At 45.3% G+C, this 27,385-nt stretch overlaps 1 protein-coding gene across 1 annotated transcript in view; it reads left to right on the top strand.

The window, feature by feature from the left end:
* Nucleotides 1–1,961: 1,961 nt before the first annotated feature.
* The window catches only part of LOC141273025 (dorsalin-1-like), a 198,956-nt gene continuing 173,532 nt past the window's right edge, over nucleotides 1,962–27,385 (top strand). Inside the window, exon 1 of the mRNA XM_073684341.1 lies at nucleotides 1,962–2,477. Within this exon, the coding sequence (XP_073540442.1) occupies nucleotides 2,159–2,477 (319 nt within the window). The 5' untranslated portion in view covers nucleotides 1,962–2,158. The remainder of the gene's footprint in view (nucleotides 2,478–27,385) is intronic.

Here is a 27,385-nt window from a genome sequence, read left to right as displayed (position 1 = left end):
AGAACACGGTCCCTACAGTCAAACATGGCAGAGGTTCCCTGATGTTTTGGGGTTGCTTTGCTGCCTTTGGCACTGGACTGCTTGACCGTGTGCATGGCATTATGAAGTCTGAAGACTACCAACAAATTTTACAGCATAATGTAGGGCCCAGTGTGAGAAAGCTGGGTCTCCCTCAGAGGTCATGGGTCTTCCAGCAGGACAATGACCCAAAACACACTTCCAAAAGCACTATAAAATGGTTTGAGAGAAAGCACTGGAGACTTCTAAGGTAGCCAGCAATGAGTCCAGACCTGAATCCCATAGAACACCTGTGGAGAGATCTCAAAATGGCAGTTTGGAGAAGGCACCCTTCAAATATCAGGGACCTGGAGCAGTTTGCCAAGGAAGAATGGTCTACAATTCCAGCAGAGCATTGTAAGAAACTCATTGATGGTTACTGGAAGCGGTTGATGACAGTTATTTTGGCTAAAGGTTGTGCAACCAAGTATTAGGCTGAGGGTGCCAATACTTTTGTCTGGCCCATTTTTGGAGTTCTGTGTGAAATGATCAATGATTTGATTTTTGCTTCATTCTCTTTTGTGTTTTTTCCTTGCAAGCAAATTAAATGAAGAGAATAATACCAAAGAATTTGTGATTGCAATCATTTTCAGGAAGAAACTGAGTATTATCTGACAGAATTGCAGGGGTGCCAATACTTTTGGCCAGCACTGTACCTGCAGGTTTGCTGCGTTTCAATGTTCCTCAATGGCAGCGAATTTGCAGCATAATCGCGGTAGAAATTGTCATGCTGCGTTTTGCAAAGCAATGCGAATTCGGCGCTGTAACTAGCGCATCATGTGCACGGCACATCCGAATTCACATTGCTTTGCATGGCAGACGGTTTTACAAGCGTTTTCGCGGCAAAAACGTTACAAAAACACTACGTGGGCACATGGCCTTAAAGCTAGCAGTCATGTAAAATTATAAACCAGATAGTACTTGCCATCCCCGGGTTCAGCAGTGGCCAGCTGCCATTATTCCGGTCTGTGTGTTTTGGCTGCAGCGTCATGTCATATCAACAGCGCACATCACGATGGCTCCACTGATTGCCAAGCGGCACCAATGCTTCTGTTCATTACATAGCACTTATTGAGCACTCTATAACTAGTGTATTAAAAGGCAAGTGGTAACAAACCGCTTCTGTCTTCTCCCCATGATCCCTAGCTGTGTCCGACACCCGGGCACACAACTTGTTACCACTATTAATATTGCAGGAGAACAAGTTTTAATCCTGTGCCATAAATTTACAATAGTGCGGAGTTAAAACACCGGACCAAGTGAGGTAAATTTACGACTTAGTCTTTATGAAGTTAATTTGGAGCAAATCAATTAAGACAAGAGTCTGCTTGTTATGGGTTGGATCACAAATGCCCTATTAGATCTTCTTGATGACATGTCTTGAGTGTACAATGACAACAACAAACTTTCAAATAAAAGTGAACATATTGTGTATAGATGTTAGCCCTGACAATTAAAACCCCCGACTGACATTGTGTCTGCCCCATTTGAGCAGACTAGTAAAATAACTTGCATAAGGTAGGAGGCCCTGTTACAAATTTTTGAGTTCTGTAAAATTTAAATTTTAGCAATTTCATGTAATCAAAGAAAACATATAGAAAATAATGCTGGATTATAGGTATGCTGGAAAATCTACAAAGTTGTAATCCTCCATAAATAGTTTAATATATATATTTCTGGATACAAACCTTTCAAAGGACAAAATGATGGATGGCGTCATGTCTAGTGGAATAAACAAAGTTTTAGGAAATTTCACAAATCAAGAATGCGGATATTTGGTCAAGGACAGTTAATTAAGCAGTAGCCTCTTCCATGTAATATATGGAGGGCCTCCCTTCATGCCCCACACCAGTTCAACATGTTTATAGAATCTTCATTAACTGAGGACTTCAGTGTGATAAGCTCAGTTGATACATTGCAATTGAAACCCCAGATAAGAGACAGTGAACACTTTGGTCTGCTTCATAACTGCCAGGATAGTAGCTTGAAAAATAACTCAAAGAAGAGCCCTGTCTGGTTTATTCCTGCTAAATCGATCCACTACTGAAGGAATCTTGAGATAATAATATAAGCAGCTCCAACGTTAAGAAGAAATCCAAACATGATGCGGTATATCAGGTTACCCATTCTGTGGTCTCTAGTTATATTCCTAGCAAAGTTTACCCTGAACAAACCATTGCCTGAAAGAGTAGAAGAAGATCTTCTGACGCATCATGAAGAAGAGGCTGAGGGAATTCTGAACTCCATAAATGGATCCATTGAAGAACATCTTAAAGAGAGTCTGAACCTTACAGGATTTTTATTTCAAGAGAAGACCCCAATGAAGCTTCCTCAGTATATGATTGATCTCTATAACCGATATGCAGATGATAGGACGACTATGCCTGTGTCCAACATAATACGAAGTTTTAATGTTGAAGGTAGGATATCTGACTTCTCTATGGCTGATGTGAATATACCTTCTATTCCCCTATACCTATGTATTTATTCATGGATCCTAAAATGTAATAACACAATGTTTCAATTGTTGAAGATGTAGTGCTTTTACTAAGACATTTATATTTTAATGAGGAAGGGGTGACCTTTTCTACCATTCGATTTAAGCCGAAGAACAGGTGTATCACTAAACGGTGAAGACTTCTTTTGAAATCTGGTCTGCCAATAGTAAGGATAGACTTGAGTTCAATTTACCCTTAAACAGGAAGAAAAAAAATACACCCTTGAATAGACGTCCAATAAAATATTTTTTACAACTCTCTGCATTGTGTTGTTTTCAAGATCTCCCCAAAAATAATTCCTAGGGTTGATTATTCCACAGCTTTATAGCGTTTGGTTATGTTTTGTTGAAGATTGTTTAGTGTTCTTACAATTAACATAATATTTTTAATGGGTCAGTTATGCATTTCTATAACTTGCAATGTTGTCCACCAGGCATTAACTTACCCCTGCTAAACTTCGTTTAAATCAAAATTTTCTGGCTTCTGAATTGTTCTGTTCGCAATCTTTGCTCCTTTTTCAACTCCAGTGTATGTTGTTGGAAATGTACGAATTGGTGCCCTATAAAGATCTGCATTTTTATAAAATACGGTTGTACTAATTGTAAAGCAAAAATGTTCCTTTCTTGAGTCTATACCTCTTTGGATACAAAATAATATGATGTTGATCTTAGATGCAGAGATTGACATTGCATTCTCCTTCAGATCTTCTCTAAAAGTGACTCTCCCAGGTTTACTCCCTCTATACCATCTGATGAATATAAAAGAATTGTAACTAGAGACATATAAACAATTATAATATTCCTAACTTCTATATAATTAATAAATGGGTTGGAAAATAGTGGCCCCAGCATGATATCTAGGGCTACATCACTTATAGGGACCATTCAGACTATGAATCATTGACCACAATTCTCTGGAATCAGTTCTTGAGCCAGCTATTTACGCATTCACAAATGATGCTTTCTAAACCAATTATGTATACATGAGGGACATCATTGAATGCTTTAACAAATTTCAAAAATACCATATCTGCCCCACCACTACAATATACAATATTAGCCATATTTCTACATACTGCCTAAAATAAAATAGTAATAGTAGATTTTTTGTTCTATATTCATAAATCCATGTCATTGCCCATAATATTATAAGTTTATATGTATGCCCATATGTTGTTCCTTAAAGAGGTGGTCCACTACAATATATAATTTGCCCATGGATTTAAACCTTATAAAGAAGTACTTTTGTAAATACCTCTTGTTGCCATTTGTGCCTGTGAGCGGCCGCTCAGTCCGCATCACGCGACCCCCCGCTGCAGCTGCCACTGTCATTTTAAATCAATGGGCGAAGTATATATTGTAGTGGACCACCTCTTTAAATGGCCTACTGTTTCCTAATGTTTAACATAGGTGTAACTGATTTGCATTGCAGAGATAACTTGACTGTCTTGGCACCAGAGCTTTGGTACTGCAATTCTTGCACCCCCTAAACAGTTTAAATCAAAATGATTCAACCTTAATTGCAAACTACGTTTATTAACAAAATTTACAAATTTTCTGCTGTTTGCAATAAACCACTGAAACGAGAACAATTTCAGTAGCTCCAAACAACTAATATAACAAGAAGTTTCTCCAAATTTAGAACAAAATGTAGCTTTTACTGATTACTGCAGTCTCAGAATTATTCAACCCCTTCACGAATAGAGCATCTTTTGGCTGTTATGACCTACAAAAGGATAGCAAAAGCATTGGATGTTCCCAGAGATACAGTTGGAAGCAGAATTCACAAGTTCAAAGTCAAAGGAACACTCACTAAGCTACCTGGACGTGGCAGAAAAAGGAAGATATCACCAGCTGCCACCAGATTCCTGAGAAGGCATTTGGTCAAAACCCTCAAAGGATTGTGATAGACCTGAGGCAAGATTTGGTGGCAGCAAGTACTGAGGTTTCAGTTTGTCATGGAAGGCGCATAATAAATGCTGATGGTCTCCATGTCTGTACTCCAAGATTTACATCTCTGCTGGCCCAAAAGCATAAGAAAAGTCATCATCAATATGCTCGAAATCATATAAATAAGCCAAAAAAGTTTTGGGATTCCGTTCTATAGGCTATGTGCCCACGTTGCATTTATGAAGCAGAAAATTTCTGCTGCATAAATGCAAGTCCTCTCCCGGAAAAACGCATGCGGAATTCCGCACGCGTTTATCGCGCGTTTTTCGCGCGTTTATCACGCGTTTTCCACATGCGGAATTGCCTTGCGTTTTTTATGCATTGGACAAAGGCAATTCTGCTTGCGGAAACGCAAAATTAATTGACATGCTGCGGATTTTTGAACGCGGCATAAACGCTGCGGAAAAATCCGCAGCATGTGCATAGAAGTTGCAGAATCCCATTGGGACCATGGGGTGCGGATATACATGCGTTTTTCAAGCGTTTATGCTGCGGAAATTCCGCAGCATATATGCTTGAAAAATGCTACGTGGGCACACAGCCTTAGAGTGAAAACAAAACTGGAACTTTTCGGGCCTGTGTTTCATTGATATGATTGGAAGAGGAAGAATGAAGCATAAACTGAAAAGAACATCTTGTCTACAGTGAAGCATGACAGTGGCTCAGTGATCCTCTCTGGCTACTATGCTTCCTCTGATACTGGCAACCTGCACTGTGTGGAGGGCAAGATGGATTCAATCAATTATCATTAAATCCTGGGAGAAAACATCATGTCTTTTGTGAGGTAAATTAAGCTTTCTTATCATTGGACCTTCCCACAGGACAATGGTTCCAAGCATACCTCAAAGTCCACCATATATGGTTTCAGAAGAAGCCTTGGAGGATTCTTGGAGTAGCTAATACAGTTACCTTACTTGAACTCCATAGAAAATTTGTGCCATTTTTTGTTGAAATTAGAGAAACCACTTGTTATATTAATGGTGTTGAGCTATTAAAATTATTTTTGTGTGACTGGTTTATTGCAAAACAGAATGTTTGTAAATTTGGGATTGAATAATTCTGATTGGAATTTTTTAATGTGAACTCTTAAAAAAAAGTTCCTTAAAGGGGTTTTCCACTACTTTTTCTCCCTTCCGTTATATATCATAGCTTTTCAAAACAATACCTTTTGTAATATACTTGTATTAGGTGAATAGCTTCTATGAGGGCATCTCAGCAGGGATCACATGCTACTGGATTGTTATAGAGATTCTTCTTCTTCCTCCTCTGTTTTGTCTGATATTGCCCTTTTCCGACACAGGAAATGTACGACATGAAAGGAAGTTGTCTCTGTGCCCCTGGTGGTGGGTGTAGACGTTTTGGATTGAATGACAGCTTGCCTGAGCATGGGTCCTGAAGACACAATTAGTCTGCCTCATGCAAGTGTGATTCAGCAGTAGCGCAGGGGCGACACCTTTGGTAGTAAAGTGCTGCGATCTGCATTTCAAAATCAAAGCGGTTATGTAATCTAATCTCTGAAAGGCTATTGCTTTAGAATACTGGCAAGGACACCTGAAAAACGCCAATATTTGAAATAACAAACACAGTGGGGTGCATGTAATCAGAGTAAAAGGAGGCATGGAGGGGGAGGAGTTTGTGTGGAGAATGGAGGGGACCTGATAAGTGCTGGCTCACAGGCCACTGCAATACATGTTGGAACTTGTAGTATTAGAACTAGTGATGGGCAGTCTGGATCTTTTTGGTGATCTGGCTCTACTGGCTCTGCTCACCAAAAAGAGACGGCTCTTTTGGATCCTAAATGGATCCCTATTAAATATGCGTGACGTTGATGCGCCGAAACTACGTCCACCCACGGCTGAAACCCCGTCCACTCGTGATTAGCCAAGTAAATTGAAAGTGGGCGGAGTTTGGTTCAGGTGGGCGGAGTTACAATAGTCGAACACTGCAATTTTACACCCATTGAGAGCCATTCATTGAGGTTAGTGGCTCTCACTGGGGTGCCAGCTCCCACCAGTCACAGCAGGGAGTCGACTCTTTGCGTGGGATCATTCGTGACCGACACATCACTAATTAGAACACAGTAAACCCGGGGACAGGAAGTGATCGATGTTAACATCAGAGCTGCAGCCGGCAGACATCAAGTGATGCTATCTGCATGATGAAGATATATATCACTATCATAAGAGTATGGATGCATTTACTGGCACATAATAGCAAGATTAATGAATAAAGAATGAAATGAGTTAGGGTAGTGGATAACTTCTTTATTGTTAATAATTTCTTTTAATTCCTACTAGAGATGTTCTCATCATTTATATAATGCTTTCATATACTCAAGATGCCAAAGCATATTGCCTAACAGTAATAAGTGAAAAGACAATCTATTAGGCCATGGCTACCCGCTGTCAACCTGCGATCACAAGAGTTAATGGGATGACTGATGGGGCAGACTCCCTTTGTTTAACCCATAGTGGTTGCTATTAGAGATGAGCTAATACATTTCAGTGGAATTTAATTCTACTCAAATTTTACAAAAATTCGCATTCTCCAAATTTTTTTGTTGTTGGAATTTGCTTCAGCACGGATTCAGAAAAATGGCGTCCAATTGCCACTATTTTTTTAACCATACTGGGCAATCAAAAGGCTAAAACAAATAAAAAAGTCATTACTCACTTCACCGCTATCCTCTTCGGCCCCTCCGCTTCTCACCACCACCCATCCTGTCCTTGCCACATCTGATTCCTTGCCGCTTGTGATTGCATCTTCGGACCTCTATTACTGTGCCGGATGTCCCGGAGTTATGGCATCTAGGAGGGTTCTGCTTAAATGTACGGAAGGTCAAAGACATCTCGACATGCACCGTTGATCTCCTGCGCTTGAGCAGAACCCTCCCGGACGCCATGACACCCTGAAAGTCTGCAACAGTACAAAAGGCCCAAAGATCCCAACACCAGTGGCAGGGGATCAGAAGATGTAGGAACAATCGGACGGGTGGCAGTGAGTAACGGAGCAGACAGAGAGACCTCAGAGCATAGTAAGGGACATTAAATTTGTGGAGAATCGAAACGTTGGAGCCGAAACGTTGCTAGAGCTCTTTTTTTGTGCTAATAAATCACATAAATCAGTATTTTTCTACAAGCAGTGCTGTTTTCATCTGTTTTTTTCTATATGGAAGGTTTGATATATACAGTGGGGGAAATAAGTATTTGATCCCTTGCTGTTTTTGTAAGTTTGCCCACTGACAAAAACATGAACAGTCTATAATTTTAAGGGTAGGTTAATTTTAACACTGAGAAATAGAATATCCAAAAAAAAATCAAGAAAATCACATTGTATAAATTAGATAAAATTATTTGCATTTTGCAGTGAGAAATAAGTATTTGATCCCCTACAAACCATTCTGAGTTCTGGCTCCTACAGACCAGTTAGATGCTCCTAATCAACTTGTTACCTGCATTAAAGACAGCTGTCTTACATAGTCACCTGTATAAAAGACTCCTATCCACAGACTCAATTAATCAGTCAGACTCTAACCTCTACAACATGGGCAAGACCAAAAAGCTTTCTAAGGATGTCAGGGACAAGATCATAAACCTGCACAAAGCTGGAATGGCCTACAAAACCTTAAGTAAGATGCTAGGTGAGAAGGAGACAACTGTCCTCTAGGTACAGTGGGAGAAATAAGTATTTAATCCCTTGCTGTTTTTGTAAGTTTGCCCATTGACAAAGACATGAACAGTCTATAATTTTAAGGGTAGGTGAATTTTAACATTGAGAGATAGGATATCAAAAAAAAATCAAGAAAATCACATTGTATAAATTAGATATATTTTTTTTTCATTTGGCAGTGAGAAATAAGTATTTGATTCTACTGGCAAACAACACTTAATACTTGGTGGCAAAACCCTTGTTGGCAAGCACAGCAGTCAGACGTTTTTTGCAGTTGAGGTTTGCGCACATGTCAGGAGGAATTTTGGTCCACTCCTCTTTGCAGATCATCTCTAAATCATTAAGATTTTGAGGCTGTCGCTTGGCAACTCAGAGCTACAACTCTCTCCATAAGTTTTCTATGGGATTAAGGTCTGGAGACTGGCTAGGCCACTCCATGACCTTACTGTGCTTCTTTTTGAGCCACTCCTTTGTTGCCTTGGCTGTATGTTTTAGGTCATTGTCTTGCTGGAAGACCCAGCCATGACCCATTTTTAATGTCCTGGCAGAGGGAAGGAGGTTGTTACTCAGGATTTTACGGTACATGGCTCCATCCATTCTCCCATTGATGCGATGAAGTAATCCTGTGCCCTTAGCAGAAAAACACCCCCAAAACATAATGCTTCCACCTCCATTATCAAGATCCCCCCGTATAGTTTTAGCCTGATCTCTCACCTTTCTCATGATCAAGGATACCCCACGAGGTGAGATATTGCATGGTTCCCCAGATCGATGTCGATTGACAGTCATTTTGTATTTCTTCCATTTTCTTACTGTGGCGCCCCTGAGGGTTCAGTCGCCACAGAGGTACTGCACCTCACCCAGAGGTGTGGTGTCTCCTTCTCCTTATATGACCAGGCTGATGAAAAGACCATGACACGCACGTTTCGCGGCTTGCACTCATCCCCCCAAGAAGAAGCAAGCCACGAAACGTGCGCGTCAGGGTCTTTTCGTCAGCCAGGTCATATAATGATTTATTATTAATGATTAACTTTATTATTCTTTCCACCATTTTTTTTTTATCACCGTTATTATTCTTTTTGCCTTATTTCATGATCCTAGGGAGATGCTAGTGACTCGCCCGCTGGGCCGTGGGGCACTCGGATCCGGGCAATAGGCAAACGGTGGGAGTAGTAGTGGCAACCCGGTTCCGTGGCTCAGGGTGGTCAGGCCAGTGGTAGTCCGTTATGCCCTGATGATTATGTCCGACTATGCCACCCGTGGATTGCGGTTATTAGGAACCGCCGCTGCATGCAGACCGCTGGGGCTGATGAGGTGTGCAGCTAGGGTAGTGTGACTCCCCACGGGAAGAGTGCGGCCCCAGGGCAGTATAATGGATGGTGTGAGTGATGGTGGTGAGAGTCCCAGTACCGGTAGTGCTGGAGGCGCGAAGGAGCACACAGACAACAGGTTGCAGTCCAGGGTCTTTACTGAAACAGGTAAACTGACCCATAAACAGTCCCGGCTAGGAGGGGACCTGGATGTCTGAGAGCAACGGGGAAATTGGCCCTGGTCAGGGTGAGGGTGTAGGCCTACCGTGCTTTCTGCGCTCCTTTTGGCTATCTCCTCCTGATAGGGTAACAGCCCACGTTTCCGAGCTCTCCGTGTACTCTCGCCTGTATGGCCTGCGACGTGGGTTCCTTTCTGCTCCCGGCCTGGTACGACTTTGCTGGTCCCTTCTGTTGTGGCAGAGCCTCCAGGCTTCTTAGGCCAAGGAATATACAGTCCCCTGCGGACTGGTTATCTGCTGTAGGATGTGGAATCCTCCCAGCCTCAGACACCAAAGTCTGGTGAATTAAGTCCTTTATCTGCCAAGACAGGCTCACTTCGCCTCTTGTCTCTGGCTTGTGGCTCTCCTCCTGCCACACTTCCTCTTAGGTGCAATACAACTTTCTGTCCCTGCTCTGCTCCGGGACACGTCTCAGTACTGAGACAGGTCATCCAGTTCTCTCTAACCCTGCCCCCAGTTCCAGCTTTTATAGGGGCAGCCTGCTCCCCCTACTGGCCTGAGACAGGAGGTATTGCATGCTAATGTTCCCCTGACTAGAGAACCTCCCCCTTGCTCTCAGACACAGCTTTATTACATTTTGTGGCATCCAGGCCAGGGTGACACATTCCCCCCTAGTGAAATTTAGTACTCCGGGACTAAACAATAAACAAAGATAATATGCATAACCATAAAACATTAACAGACAGACGACGCACAGATTGAGTTCTTAAGGTCACAGTGTGGTCTGTGACCGGGTGTCCATATCACCAACACAACGGGGAGCCTTAACCAGGTGGGGGTCTGTCCTACCCCAAGTCCTTTACAGTCTTAGTTCCTTCCTTGGTTAGGCTCCACACGCAGTCCATACAAGGTCCCGGTTATAAAAAGTCCATAACCTTTGAGTCCTTACGGTAACTGCAAGAAACTGAAACACAGAATTACCAAACATGCATGTAACTTTGCAAACATTTCAACATTTGGCAACAGGGTTATTTACAATTTTAGTGCACCCTATATTCTCCAGCGAGCGGGTATCTGCCACTTTGTGCTCCTGGTTGACCTCCTTAACCCACTGTCTGGTGGTGGACTGACCTGGCTTTCCCCATTAGCATTAGGGGTACAGCTACCAGCTGGGTGTACAGGTAGGGCAGGCAGCTGTCTGCAGGTCCTTTGGCTTACCGCAGGCATGGCAGGCTCACTGTCAGCAGAGGGTTGACTCTCCTGGGCTGCTGGTTCAGGCTCTTCTGCCTCCAGAGCTGCTTGCTCTTCTCTTTCCATAGCTGCTTGGCTTCCTCAGGGGCGTCCGGATCTAAGCGGGCGTCTTCCCGGGTCAGCAGATCTTTCACCAGGCGGACTGCAGGGTCACTATCTTGGGTCTCGGCCCAGCTGTGGTGAGGTAGGGGATTGATCATCATTGTTGTTAGATCCTCCTCCTTTACGCGGTGGGAGTATTGAGCGGCTCCATACCGGTGAAACGCGGGGAGTTCTACCTCCTCCAGCTCTTCTGGGTCTTCGTCACCTTCAGGTAAGTGAGGCATTCTCGATAGGGCGTCAGCGTTGGCATTGGTTTTGCCTGCCCGGTACTTGATCACGAAGTCATAGTTGGAGAGACGGGCCATCCACCGCTGTTCCAGGGCACCCAGTCTCGCATTGTCCAGGTGTGTCAACGGGTTGTTGTCCGTGTACACGGTGAACTTTGCGGAGGCCAGGTAATGCTTGAAGCGTTCCGTCACGGCCCACACCACTGCCAAGAATTCTAGCTTGAAGGAGCTGTTATTCTCCGGGTTCCTCTCGGTGGGTCTCAGCTTCTGGCTGGCGTACGCGATCACCCTTTCTCTGCCCTGTTGGTTTTGTGACAGTACGGCTCCCAGTCCCACATTACTGGCGTCTGTGTGGAGAATAAAAGGCTGGCCATAGTCAGGGTAGGCCAGGATCTCATCCCCCGTGAGGGCCATCTTCAACTGGCGGAAGGACTCCTCTTCCGGTTTATCCCACTTGAAGGGTGGCTTTTGACTTCGGGACTTAGACTGTCCGATCAGGAGGTCCTGCATAGGAGCTGCCATCTTAGTGAACCCGGGGATGAACCTTCGGTAGTAGCCTACCAACCCGAGGAACTGTCTCACCTCTTTGATGTTCGAGGGGCTTGGCCAGCTCTTGATTGCCGTGACCTTGTCAGGGTCTGGGGCCACTCCTTCCGCGCTTACCACGTGCCCTAGGTACTGGACCTTCGGTTTCAGCAGGTGACACTTCGATGGTTTCACCTTCAGGCCGTAGCCAGCCAGGGCTTCGAACACCTCGGCCAGGTGCTTTAGATGGTCCTCGTAGGTCTTTGAATAGACGATCACGTCGTCCAGGTAAAGGAGGACCGTCTCGAAGTTTCGGTGTCCTAGACAGCATTCCATCAGCCTCTGGAAGGTCCCTGGTGCGTTGCAGAGCCCGAAGGGCATACAGTTGAACTCACTCAGTCCCATGGGGGTGGTGAAGGCGGTCTTCTCCTTGTCAGCCTCTGCCACAGGAACCTGCCAGTACCCGCTAGTAAGGTCCAAAGTAGAAAAGAAGTTAGCTGATTTTAGTGCGGCTAAAGACTCCTCTATTCTAGGCAGCGGATATGCGTCTTTGTGGGTGATACGGTTGATTTGTCTATAGTCCACGCACATTCTCATGGTGCTGTCTTTCTTTTTTACCAGAACCAGGGGGGCTACCCAGGGGCTACAGCTATCTCTAATGACCCCAGCTTCTTTCATTTCCTGCAGCATACCCTTGGCATTCTGATAATGTGCAGGGGGTACAGACCTGTGTCTCTCTTTTATTGGTGGGTGGCTCCCCGTGGGGATATGGTGTTCTATCCCTTTTACTCTGCCGAAGTCTAGCGGGTGCTTACTAAAAATTCTCTCGTACTCCTGTACCACCCGGTAGACTCCTTGTTTTTGGTGCAGGAGAGTGGAGTCAGCACCCACATGGAGTTTCTGGCACCAGTCCTCCTTTTGTTTCTGGGAGCCATTACCCTCCGCCTGAGGAGATTGAGGCAAAGGCTCCACGGCCCTGATAGCTTTGTGTTCGACAACAAACAGTTTGGCAAGTGTAGCGTACCTGGGTAGGTGTACCTCCCTCTCCCCAATGTTGAGAATGCGAACGGGCACCCTCCCATGACGGACATCGACCACCCCCCGGGCTGTCAAAATGGTGGGCCTGCTGTCTGAGTACACGGGTTCTACCATGGCTTGGTAGTCTCTACCTCTCAACCCGATTGCAGTCCGACACCAGATCATCATTTCACTTTTGGGAGGCATGGAAATGGGGAATGGGTCACTCAGTCTTACGCTACTGATCTCACCACCAGACAGTTCTACCTGCTGCCGTCTCATCAGGGCTTTTATCTCTTTGTTGAGGACTCTCTGTTGGCTGGAACTAGCATTCACCGCCACCTGTTGTAGAATTACAATTACCTCTGAAAGACAATTTTCAATTACGTTAGTACCCACAGTTATTTTAGGGTGACTTTCACGACGGTCAATGTCCACAATAATTACTCCCTGTGTCGGCAGTTCAACTTTACCAATTTTAATGGTCATCTCCTTGAACCCCATCTGCGGCACAGGTAAGCCATTACTGGCGATGATGCTCAAGTTACTGTCTGGATACCGTGTGATATCAGCATCAGTCCAATACTGCTTAAAAAGTACATAAGGGATAGTGGTTACTTGCGACCCAGTATCCAGCAAGGCGCTCATGGGGATACCGTCCAGCACCACGGGTAAAACCGGGCACCCCCCAACGTACTTATTACGCTAATTGTAAGGGCCTGGTGATCTTATGCCTGGGGGTTGGCCCTCTGCCCCAGGTTGGACCCGTTTAAATTACAGTACCTGGAAATGTGTCCGGGCTGGTTGCATCGACGGCAAATGGGCTGTCCATCCTCTGCGTAGCGGTCTGTGGGCCTCCCTTGGAACGACGGGATCCTCCTCTGTCGACGCCACGGGACATCCTCCGGACTTGAAGCCAGCTCGATGGGTCTTGACGGGTCCACTTGTATTGCCTGGACGGTCCTGGTCAACGCCGCGACGCTCCTGGTCAGCTCCTGGACTTGGTGGTGCAGATCTTTCGACGGGGCTTGGTTCAGGGCCTGTGCATCAGCCCCCACGGAGTCCATAGAGGAGGGCGCCGCCTCCTGGTGGTAGGTGAGAGCAGAGCGCCGGGGGTTTATAGCGCCACTTGTTGCGGGTTCACGGAGCACCCTTATGGCCCTGTCCTTGAATTGGGCAAAGGTCAGATCAGGGTTCTGAAAGAACATGAGGCGCAGCTGGGTCCTGTGGGCGCTAGACAGCAGACCTTCTATGAACTGTTCTGTTAGGAGCTTATCCGTATCCTGCACGCTGCCTGGGTCAGCTTGTTGGATGGCCCTCAGGGCTTCCTGCAAATTTAGGGCATAGTCTCTGATGCTGTCCTGTGCCCGCTGCTTACATCCATAGAACCTCATTTTAATTTCAGCGGAGGTATGTGTGTCAAAGGTACCCCACAGCCGGGCCAGAATACCCTTCACGGTCCTTTTCTCCTCAGTGGGCCATGATTTTACCTCCCTTTGGGCTGCGCCAGTTAACTGCCCTGTTAGTATGCTGACCTTCTGTTCCTCTGTCAGGGGGTAGACTTGGAACAAACTGTACAGCCTTTCCTTGAAGTCAGTTAGGGCATGGGGCTCCCCTGAGTACTTAGGCAGCCAGGCCGCTCCAGGGATGTAGGGCAGGGAAAATGGCATCACCGCTGCTGCAGCTGTGCTAGTAGTAGTGGGCGCCTCCGTGTTCGACATCTTCCTCCCCCCTAGTTAAGCGTGGCCTACCTTCCGACGATCCTCTTCTGTAGGCCGCGGCTCCGCTGGTGCTGCTCTGGACAAGGACCTTGCGTCGCGTCCTGGTGACGTCAGTGTCGCTCTCTCTCCCTTCCAGGACCTTGCGCAGCGTCGGTGCGTGGGGCGGAGCTTCAGGTCTCGCGCGCTTTCGGCGTCCACGCCCCTCTTCTTCCCGCGCGGCGTCCTGAAGATGGCGTCCGATGGCGGGAAAACGACTTCGGATGGCGGGAAAACAGCTGAAGATGGCGGGAACCGACTGAAGATGGCGGGAAACGGCTCCGGATGGCGGGAACCTTCACCACGGCAGGCATGACAGTCTTTTGAAGGCACGCAGCACCCGGTGGTTGCGGGCACGAAATCCTGCCGACTACGCCAAAGCTGACTCGCCCGCTGGGCCGTGGGGCACTCGGATCCGGGCAATAGGCAAACGGTGGGAGTAGTAGTGGCAACCCGGTTCCGTGGCTCAGGGTGGTCAGGCCAGTGGTAGTCCGTTATGCGCTGATGATTATGTCCGACTACGCCACCAGTGGATTGCGGTTATTAGGAACCTCCGCTGCATGCAGACCGCTGGGGCTGATGAGTAGAGATGAGCGTTGTTCTACTCGAACTGTTCGCCAATCTCAAATTCGAGCTGTTTTGGGCGGTGTTCGAGCCGGTCGGCGAACACGAACAATTTGAGAAAAATTCGGCTGTTCGAGGTTATGTTCGATAACTGTTCGTGCACCAAAATCATAACTGGATTTTTTCTCAGTAATGATGAAAATTAATGTTAATACGCAGTTTGAGTGTACAGCGGGGCGGGGGGAGGGGTAGGGGATGGATCTCTGCAGGAACAATGAAGATCTCCATTTTTTTTTCTCTTTCCCGCATTTGCAGTGGGGAGGTGCAATCTGTCAGCCTATCAGCAGCGCACACACGGAGCGAAGTGCTTTTTTTCACACAAGCAAGGGCATGTGTGATTGGCAGTGTATGTCACATGTCCTTGCCCTATAAGACCAAGCCATTTTCCCCGTCGCCACCATTTTCTCACTGCTGCAGCTGCGTGTTAGACGGCACCGCTGTTGCTGTGTGCGCTATACCTTGTTAATTTCAAGCCAATTTTCGCACAAATATACAGATAGCTTGGGAGTAGGGAATAGTTGTGATTGCAGTCCTTTTAAGGACTAGGTTACAGCATTTCCTACGACTTTTATCAGGCAGGTCTGTGCTCTTAAATAGATTGTGGGAGTAAAGACTAATTGTAATTGGAGTCCTTTTCAGGACTAGGTTACATCAGTTCCTATCAGTTTTTGCCAGGCAGGTCTGTGCCAGTGCTGTGCAAGTTTTTTTCACAGCATTTGGCTGAATCTAGCAAAGCTAATCCTTTTTGGCCTATTGCAGAGTGTGTTAGTCAGTGGAGTAGCCTATCTGTGTTGCAAGATATACCACCTGTGTATAGAATACCAATTTTTTTACTGCACCTAGTGAAGTAAAATCTTTTGGGCATAGCATCATTCTATTAGTCCATCTATACTGACCTCCATCAGGTTGCAAACTGAATATAATTTTTTTCTGCATCTAGCTCTGAAAAAATATTTGGGCTTCTAGCAGTGTGTGGGACTTGGTCTATTAGTCCATCTATACTGACCTCCATCAGGTTGCAAATTAAAAATAATTTTTTTCTTCATTTAGCTCTGAAAAAATATTTGGGCTTCTAGCAGTGTGTGGGACTTGTTCTATTAGTCCTTCTATACTGACCTCCAGCAGGTTGCAAATTGAATATAATTTTTTTCTGCATCTAGCTCTGAAAAAATATTTGGGCTTCTAGCGGTGTGTGGGACTTGGTCTATTAGTCCATCTATACTGACCTCCATCAGGTTGCAAATTAAAAATAATTTTTTTCTGCATCTAGCTCTGAAAAAATATTTGGGCTTCTAGCAGTGTGTGGGACTTGGTCTATTAGTCCATCTATACTGACCTCCATCAGGTTGCAAATTAAAAATAATTTTTTTCTTCATTTATCTCTGAAAAAATATTTGGGCTTCTAGCAGCGTGTGGGACTTGTTCTATTAGTCCATCTATACTGACCTCCATCAGGTTGCAAATTAAAAATAATTTTTTTCTGCATCTAGCTCTGAAAAAATATTTGGGCTTCTAGCAGTGTGTGGGACTTGGTCTATTAGTCCATCTATACTGACCTCCATCAGGTTGCAAATTAAAAATAATTTTTTTCTGCATCTAGCTCTGAAAAAATATTTGGGCTTCTAGCAGTGTGTGGGACTTGGTCTATTAGTCCATCTATACTGACCTCCATCAGGTTGCAAATTGAATAAAAAAAATTTCTGCATCTAGCTCTGAAAAAATATTTGGGCTTCTAGCGGTGTGTGGGACTTGGTCTATTAGTCCATCTATACTAACCTCCATCAGGTTGCAAATTAAAAATAATTTTTTTCTGCATCTAACGCAGCCAATAGTTTTGGTCTAATACCACAGTTTGGCCACTCAGCTCTGCTCGGTTACCATCCATTGTTTTTTTGTGCAAACAACTCCAGAGTTGTGAATTAGTTAACCACCAAAATGAGTGGAAAAAGGCCTGCTGCTGGTGGAAAGGGGAATAGGCGTGTTGGGAAGGGGAAAAAAGGTTGTGTCCGTGGGGTAGGTGCAGAAGAAAGACCATCTTCCAGCCAAACTAAAATGTCTACTTCTTTTAGCGGACAATGTGATAAGATCCCTTTCTTACGGCCACGCCAATCGCTACAAATTCCAGATGAGGCACAAAAACAGCAGGTGCTTCAACGGATATCAAGTGCTCCTTTAAGTGGGCTCTCCTCCACATCAACTTCAACATCACAAATACTCCAGTCCTCAAAGGTGTCACCCAAATCGCACTTGCTTCCTCACAGCTCCCAAATCTCCAGCTGCCCGTCTGAGTATGAGGTAGAACAGATGGTTGAGTCTGCAGAGCTGTTTACTCATACTATAGCCTGGGAATCAGAGGTCGACTCCAGCGCTTCTGTGAATCCAGACGAGGAAATGATCTGCACTGATGCCCAGAATCTTTATGAGTCGGATCCAGGACCAGACGCAGAAGGTTCTGACCATAATGTAGACCCTCATTCCCAAACTGTAACTCCTGTTGGTGGAGACAATGAGGAAGACGATGATAAGACTCAAATACCTGATTGGAGCGACAACTTTAGTTTTTTGTCAGGGCAGGAACAGGTTGGCTCTGAGGACGACGGGTGTGATAACGCACAGGGTGATGATGATGAGGTCGGAGATCCCACTTACTGTCAACCCACAGTCAACCAAGAGATGAGGTCAGCAGAGGAGGTGGAGGAAGATGCTAGTGACGACGAGGTCAGGTTGCGCCTTCCTGGACAGAGACGTAGTACTGGAAGCACGTCAACAACTGCATCCTCAAACACAACTCTGCCTCTCACCACAAGTCGTGGTGGCTCTTCAGGTCGCATGGGTGCTAAGCCTTGCATAGCCTGGGCATTTTTTCAGATCGATAAAGATGACCCAACTCGTGTTATCTGTAACATTTGTCAGCAAAAGCTAAGTAGAGGCCAAAAAATACATAGTTTGAGTACTTCATGCATGAACCGGCACATGGACATGAAGCATAAGTTGCAGTGGGAAGCTCAGTGTGCTACAATGCGGTCTAGCCGGCCGGGCCAACCACCGTCTGCCATATCTTGTGCATCCGCGGCCTCTTCATCCTCTGTGACTGGGGGGACAGCAGTCACACCTGTTTTGGGGCGCAGACCTGCCACCTCTTTACCCGCAACAGCCAGCGTGATTGGCAGGTCATCATTTTCTTTGGAGGTGGTAACACCAGCTGGTCTTGAGCGCTGTCCGACATCGATAGCACCACCTTTGGATCAAGGCAACCTAACATGTCCGCCTGCATCTTCCTCACAGACCGGCAGTTTGCCGGGGACACCCTTATCAACCCCGTCTAAGCACAATAGCCAGCCCTCGGTCCCTCAGATGTGGACAAGTAAAAGACCATTTCCTCCTAGCCATGAGAAAGCTAAGAGGTTGAATTTCACCATCTGCAAGCTCTTGGCTACAGAAATGCTGCCTTTCCGCCTGGTGGACACAGAGGATTTTCGAGACCTTATGTCCGTCGCAGTGCCCCAGTACCAGATGCCCAGTCGGCACTACTTCTCAAAGAAAGGTGTGCCTGCGCTCCACCAGCATGTCGCACACAACATCACCGCTTCTTTGAGAAACTCTGTGTGTGACAGGGTGCATTTCACCACAGACACTTGGACGAGTAGGCATGGACAGGGGCGTTACATGTCGCTGACTGGGCACTGGGTAACTATGGTGACAGCAGGACAAGGGGCTGCCGTCCAAGTCTTGCCGTCCCCACGAGTTGTGCGTCAATCCTCTTTATGTCATTTTTCCTCCACTGCTTCTGCCTCCTCAACCTCCTCTCGGTCTTCCACCTGCACCCAAAGCCTGTCTGGTCATGCCACAAGCTTTCTAACTGCGCAGAAGGGATCCTGCACACCTCCTTACTATGCTGGCAGTAGGGCTCAACGTCATCAGGCGGTTTTTACATTGAAATGTCTGGGAAATGTGAGTCACACAGCTGAGGAGTTGTGGTCAGCTCTGGAGAACCAATTTCATGAATGGTTGTCTCCACTGGACCTGAAACCAGGGAAGGCCGTGTGCGACAATGCTGCAAACCTGGGTGCGGCCCTTCGCCGGGGCAATGTCACACACGTGCCTTGTATGGCTCACGTGTTGAACCTGGTTGTCCAGCAATTTTTAGCCCACTATCCCAGACTAGATGGCCTTCTGCAGAGGGCACGGTCGCTGTGTGCTCACTTCCGCCGTTCGCATCCCGCAGCTCAGCGACTTACATCTCTACAGAAGTCGTTGGGCCTGCCACTTCACCGGCTAAAATGCGATGTGCCTACCCGGTGGAATTCAACTCTGCACATGTTGCAGCGACTGTGGCAGCACCGACAAGCCCTGGTGCAATACGTTCTGACGTATAGCCTGGGCCAACGAGATTCAGAGGTGGGGCAAATCACGCTGGAGGAGTGGTCTCAGATCAGGGACCTATGCACCCTTCTGCACAGTTTTGAAATGGCGACGAAGATGTTTAGTGCTGACGATGCCATTATCAGCATGACTATTCCGGTGATTTACATGCTGGAGCACATGTTAAACAGAATTCGGAGTCAGGTGGTGGCACAAGAGGAGGTGGAGGAAGTAGAGGAGGAGGAGTTGTATGCGGAAGGGCTAACATCTGCAAGGTCCAGACGGTCGGCAGCACCAGGGCGGCAGGCATGTGAGGGTGGGGGAGATGATTTTACCAGGGCGCATGGTAGCAGCCAAACTAGTGAGGAAGGTGCAGGAGCCCAGGAAGAAGTGGAGGACGAACTGATGGAAGACTCATCAGATGAGGGAGACCTTGATCACATTTCTGTTGTGCGAGGTTGGGGGGAGAGGACAGAGGAAGGAAGCATGATTGTTACCTCGCCACCAACACAACAGGGACTTGGTGCTCCTGGATGCGCAACACACATGAGTGCCTTCTTGCTGCACTACCTGCAACATGACCCTTGAATTGTGAGAATTAGAAATAATCCTGACTACTGGGTTGCCACACTGTTAGATCCCCGGTACAAAAGTAAATTTGCAGAAATTATTCCTGCCATAGAAAGGGATGCACGCATGCAGGAGTATCAGCAGAGACTGTTGCAGAATCTTACATGTGCTTTTCCACAAAATACCAGTGGTGCACGTAGTGAATCTCACAGTTCCAACTTGCCAACCGTGGTCTGTATGGAATTGTTCAATAAAGGGCCCAAAATTAAGATAACATAGATGGGAGAGGTCTCTATGAATAGGAATTCCTAAGTATTTGATACCCTGTGAGGGCCAGGCAAAGGGAAAGTTGGACTGGATGGAATCCTATATGGATTTAGGGAGGGAGACATCGAGGGCCTCAGACTTCGCTGCATTGATTTTAAAATTTTACCATGTAACAAAGTGATCTATTTCAGCCATAACAGCAGGGATGGATATATGTGATTGAGTGATATATACTAGGACATCATCAGCAAATAGAGAGCACTTGTACTCGGTGCCTCCCACCTCAATCCACCTAATATTGGGGTTATGGCGAATTGATGAGAGCAGGTGCTCCGTCACTAGGATGTATAAGAGAGGGGACAGAGGACATCCCTGCCTTGTCCCATTGGTGATTGTGAAAGGTGATGAAAATGTTCTGACGCACCCCCTGGGCCTTGGGACACCCGGAACCGGACCCTTTTTGGTGGATGCTGGTGGTTGTAGTCTTCGTGGCGGCGATCCGGTTCCGTGGCTCAGGGCGGTCAAACCAGTGGCGGAACTATTTATGTGGTTTTGATGTTTAAATGTCCGACTACGCCACCCGTGGATTGCGGTCAGAGTGAACCGCCGCTACAGGGCAGACCGCTAAGGCTGGTGTTGTGGGTGCAGCAGAGCGTAGCATAACTCCCCACGGGAGGAGTATAGCCTCAGGGCAGTGTATGCGGAGGATGGGGGTGATGGTGCAGGGCAGCAGCAGTAACGACACGGAGTCAGTGATGCAGTTCAGGGCCTTTACTCACAGTTCTTATTATCCAGACCACGTCTGCAGGTAACGGCTGCCCACGTCGTACTGTGCTCACCAGGTGAGGGGCTCAGACAACTCCCAGATAACTTTGGAGCGCTTCACAGGACCCCCTTTGTGTGTCCTTTGTCTGGAGATCAAGTGCGCGCTCTTGCACAGTGGGAGATGGACCACTATGCAAGGGCGCCGCCAGGTATGTTACATAAGGCAAGAAATCCCACTTATTAAACCTGACAGAACACACCTGTGAAGTGAAAACCATTTCGGGTGACTACCTCTTGAAGCTCATCAAGAGAATGCCAAGAGTGTGCAAAGCAATCATCAAAGCAAAAAGTGGCTACTTTGAAGAACCTAGAATATAAGACATATTTTCAGTTGTTTCACACTTTTTTGTTAAGTATATAATTCCACATGTGTTAATTCATAGTTTTGATGCCTTCAGTGTGAATGTACAATTTTGATAGTCATGAAAATACAGAAAAATCTTTAAATGAGAAGGTGTGTCCAAACTTTTGGTCTGTACTGTATATATGGTAGTTTATTTGCACACTGGTTCATATGCACTGTGTATAAAGTATATTTTGCACTTGCAATATCTGTGGCCTTGAGAAGGTGCTTGCATTACTTGCACTATCAATTGCACCTTATAATTGTAGCTTGTTTGCACAGTTGCCCATATGCATTCTATGTGATATTTTCTGCACTTGCAGTATTTGTGGCCTCACGGTGGTGCTTATTCTCTTTGAATTATTAATTTTCATTTTATTTAAGTGGTAGCTGATTTGCACTATAGCTAATGACACATTATCTGATTTGATTTTTAAACATCTCCCAATTCTTATATTTGATATATTTAATCAACATAATTATGGTTCAGTGATTTTGAGCACTTGCTCTATATGCTGGATATATCATGTTATATAACTGGCCTGTGTAGTTTTTTTTCTGTTCTAGTTTCCTTCCCACTTTTTATGTATTTTATGCTGTATTTTAAGTATATGTCAATAAACTCCATATTTTATTATACTGGCGCTAATCTTCCAAGTCGTTTATTTGTATTGATCACATAGATGTTTATAAACAAGGTTGGACTGGTCCTCAAGGGAACAGTGGAATCCTCTGGTGGGCCCCTGTGAAGAGGTGGGCCTTTAGCCCTAAATACCAATCCATGAGTAGTGCTTTCTTGGTATAGTACACGTGATGCACTGTATACAGACAGAGGAAGTGACATATTATTCTTATTATATTAAAAGGCTGGCTGAGATAAAATAAAGAAGCAGTAGCAGACTGCTCAATATCCACCCTCTCCAGGCCAAACCTTCTTGATATTGCCACAGGGGCCTCTTCTCCAACAATATATTGCAGCTCCTTGTTGTTGCTTAAGGCTATGTTCCCATGATGACTATTTGGTGAGTTTTTGAAATTGCAGATTTTCTGCAACATTTATGCAACAATTAGCTAAGTTAGGTAAGTTGAGTTTTTTTTTCTACTTTGACAATGCATTTACTTTTTAGTGCATTTCCACAGCAGAAGTGCTCTAAAAAACATATACATTTATTCCACCTCTAATGGGTAAAATCTGCACATAAAACTCAGCGTACCCTCAAGAGTAACTGATATCTCACGGATTTCAAACACACACTCACTGTAGGTCTGTTTATTCTGCGTCAAAAAAAAGCACAGTGGGCATAAGATTTCTAGAAATTTCATCATCTGTGCTGGAACTGTAAGACACGGCGTTTATTGCACTCACTGAAATCTCATTGTGGGAACCTAACCTAATGGGGTTTTACAGGATTGATATTGATGGTCGACTTCCCCACTGATCAGCTGCTACCATGTTCTGCAGTGACTGAAAGTACCCAAAGTATGGATCTGAAATGCCACAGCTCTGTATACTGTCACCCAGTCACCTCCCGGTCAGGTAATCTGATTGGAGCGATCGATGATGACATTGATCGCTCCAATCAGAGTACCTGAATACAGGTGACAGGGCGGTCACAGGGCGGTGTCACCTCCCTGTAACCCCCTGTGGTGCATGCTGTGCCCCAGCCATCTGATTGGTGACATTGATCGCACCAATAAGACATGGCTGGGGCAGAGCACGCACCACAGGGGGTCATAGGGAGGTGACACCTCCCTGTGACCATCCGGTCACCTGTATTCAGGTACTCTGATTGAAGCGATTAATGTCATCATCGATTGCTCCAATCAGAACAGTCTGGGGGCTTTCATCACATTGCAGGGGTTCATGGGGCGGTGACAGGCAGGTCACAAGCCGGTCACCGCCCCATGACCGCCCTGTCACCACGTGATCGCACCGATCATAGCGCTTTGGGGTCAGGGCTGGGGTCTCCTAGCAACAGGCTAGGATTGGTGCTCTTAGGAGCACCAATCCTAGGCTGCACATCACTGTTTCCGGCAATCTGATTGCCGGAAACCGTGAGAATGCAGTGATTGGCTGTCCAGAATTGAACAGCCAATCACACCAATCATGGGTGAGGGGGGGCTGCGAAACCCCCGGGATGCCGGCGCCATCTACCCTGAGGTAAGATGGCGCCTGAAATTTATTGTGATCACCGCGACTTTAGTCGCCCGACCGCATTAAAGACCATGACCTAATAGTACGTCATTGGTCCAATCGGCCCAGGTCACAATGACGTACTATTAGGTCACACGTCAGAAAGGGGTTAAGATTGAAACTAGAATTAAGTTCATTGCATTCAACCTATAGCCTAACATGTTGATCCAGAAGAAGTCAAAAACCCCATGGGGCAGGCATTAATAGCTCCATATTAGGGGAAAATTCTTCCCGACTCCACATACGGTAATCAGACTAGTTCCCTGGATCAACACCCCATTACAGAATCGAATGCCCTTTAACCTGAAATATTATATTTTTCAAGAAAGGCATCCTGGCCCTCCTTGTACTTTTGTACTAAATCAACCATTACAACATCATGTGGCAGACAGTTCCATAATCTCATTGCTCTTATAGTAAAGAATCTGCCTCTGTGATAATGATTAATCTTCTTTCCTCTCAACGTAGAGGAGGCCCTCTTGTCACCGTTGCATGCCTTGGTGTAAAAAGACCATTAGAAAGATCTGAGCACTGTCTCCTCATATATTTGTACATTGTAATAAGATCTCCCCTAAGCCTTTGTTTTTCCAAACCAAAAAAACGCAAGCTTATAAGATGTCTTGGTATCACAGTCTACCCATTTCCTTAATAACCTAGGTCGCTCTTCTCTGCACCCGCTCTAGTTCAGCTTTGTCTTTCTTATACACCAGAGACCAAAATTGTATACAGTATTCTAATTGTGGCTACACTAGTGACTTATATAGAGGCAAAACTATATTCTCGTCATGAGGATCTATGCCTCTTTTAATGCATCACATTATTTTATATGCTTTTTCAGTAGCTGCCTGGGACTGGCCACCAAAGTTCAGTTTGCCGTCCACCAATATACTCAAGTCTTTTACAGTCACAGTTTTACCCAGTGTTTCACAATTTAGTACATAATTGTACATTTTATTTCCTCTGCATCCTTATATTTATCTACATTAAACTTCAATTGTCATTTCTCAGCCCAAGCCTCCAGCTTACATAAGTCTTTCTGTAATATTAAATTATCCTCCTCTGTGTTGCTTACCCTGCAGAGTTTAATATTATCTGCAAATATTGTATTTGTACTCTGTATGCCCTCTACAAGGTCATTAATAAATATGTTTAAAAGAAGAGGGCCCAATTCTGACCCCTGTGGTACCCAAGTGTTAACTGTGACCCAAGCTGAGGGTGTTATATTAATAACCACCCTTTGTTTCGTATCACTGAGCCAGTTGTTAACTCAGTTACACATTATTTCCCCTAGCCCCATTATTCTCATTTTATGTACTAATCTTTTGTGTGGCACCATATCAAATGCCTTTGAAAAGTCCATATACACAACATCCACTGCGTTTCCCTGGTCCAGTCTGGAAATTACTTCCTCATAGAAGCTGATCATATTATTTTAACAGGAACGATCCCTCATAAACTCATGTTGATACTGGATCATGAGGCTATTCTTATTGAGATACTCAATAAGAGCATATCTTAGAAAACCCTCAAAGATGTGCACAGTAGAGGGTAGTAGAGGGTAAACATACTGACCTATAATTTCCAGGCTCAGATTTTCCTCTTTTTGAATTTTTCAATAATTATTTAACACCTTGTCACTACCCTCTTGCTTTTTTTCCCTAAACTCTTTCTTTTTGTCATTTATTGTACTCCTTACAGCTCTATTTAGCCATAGTGGTTTCCTTCTATTCCTCACTTGTTTATTCCCATAGGGTATATATTGTGCACAGGCCCTATTCAGGATGCTTATATAAATTTCTCATTTGCTTTGTGTACTTTTATTTTTTTAGGACATTATCCCAGTTTGTTGCACTTAGATCATCTCTTAATCATTGACAATTTGCCTTCCTGAAGTTTAGTGTCCTTGTAGTCCCTTTACTATACATCTTATTAAAGGGGTTGTCCACTACTAGGACAAACCCTTCTCAATCTGAGTGTTTGGCCCTGATAATATAAAAACACTTAAACTTACCTCCTGTGTCGGCGCCATTCCACTCGCGTTCCCGGGGCTCATGTAAGGGTGTTATGACATGTGAGCCTACCGCCCAATCAGTGCTTTCGTCACTGTCCCTGCCTTCAGATGTATACATAATTAACAGAAAGTGAGAGCTGCAACTGGCTGCTGTGAAAAGGAAGCTGAAGCTCTGAGAGGAACCTGAAGATGTCAGGTATAATCACACACAGCTCTGCAGTGAGATCAGGAGAGCAGAGGGTGGCCATCACACATCACACTGGTAATGACCCCTTTCATGTAAAATAATCTCTGGAGGCAGATTCTCATGCAGATCAGTGTCTGGCCCATAGTCCTGAACACGCTATTTACTATTTAAGAAAATTGTTTGTTTTCATTTACATATGAGAAGAATGTGGACTACTCTGAAATAAGACATCAGAATGGAGATATCAAGGTATCATTTTATTCAGATTCCTGACAGATGCCCTTTAAAGAAGTTGTTCCCCGGCTGCAGGCTATTCTAAACAAAACAAACTGCACTGTACTCACCTTCCCTGGGTCCATCGGCAGGTCTCTGCTGCTGCTCCTGGTGTCTGACATAGTATGTGGCAGTGATATCATGGCGCCAGCATGGCAGACAATCAGTGAACTCAGTGGTTCTGCCAATATAGACAGAATGACCCCTTCAGAGCCACTAAGCTCACTGATGGGCTGCCGCACTGTCAACATGGTGTTAGTGCCGCAGCCGATGCTTTGAAAACGGGAGCAGCGTAGTAGAGAGCCTGGGAAAGGTGAGTAAAGTGTGGTTTGTTTCTTTATAACAACCTGCAGCCAGTACATTAATTTACTATTAAGTAACAATCCATTCATGGATTAGAAAAGCATGTTTAAAAGTGAGCGAGCTTGTGAGTGGTTTGTCCTAAATGAGCTTTTGTGCTCTTGTGAATGACTTGAGATCCAGTAACTTTAGATTCCAAGACGTTAGAAAGGAGTGACTTGAATTACAGTAATTCCCTGATTGTATTTATTTTTATATATTCCTGTGTGTTATCTGTGCAATCCTCATTAGTAAAATGAGGTTAATTATTGGCAATGCCATCATTTACATACATCTTGTCGCATGTATGCAATCTTTCAACTGCTGTTTGAGGGTAGAGAGATGGCACAAGCTATTTTAGTGGCCTAAGTAGAGAAGACAGAGTTCACAACAACCATTTTCCCTTCTCTGCCCCGCACACAATCACACATATAAAATGTGTTTTGCAGTGTACAGTTGCTATATAGCAGGAAAGCTCCTAATGCTAGTGGCAAATGTATCTATAGGGCCAGTATAGTTGCCACAGATAGAGGTTGTTACCATTGGCGATCACTGCGCACAGGAAACTAGCACATGAGCAGTGTGTCTCAACGGAGGCTACAGAAAGACAGGTCTCGCTCTTCCACCTGCAGTCACTTTATGATGACCGCAGTATGTGGTCAGGACTAGAGATGAGTGGATCGATCTGCAGAGGAGCAACTTCAAGTCAAATTAACTGAAATTTTCAGATCTCTGAGAACTCAAACACTCTGCGATTCAATTCACAAGGATTAGCCAAAAAAATTATTCCCAGTGCCATTTCACATACTGCTGTAGACTCAGAGAGTGGGCTAATGGCATCGGGTGTGG

Source organism: Phyllobates terribilis, unplaced genomic scaffold, assembly GCF_046119375.1.
Source record: "Phyllobates terribilis strain yellow unplaced genomic scaffold, ASM4611937v1 Scaffold_5__5_contigs__length_657084704, whole genome shotgun sequence".
Classification (NCBI taxonomy): Eukaryota; Metazoa; Chordata; class Amphibia; order Anura; family Dendrobatidae; genus Phyllobates; species Phyllobates terribilis.
The sequence above is the reverse complement of the archived record's forward strand: the minus strand, read 5'-3'. Positions and strand labels throughout refer to the sequence as shown.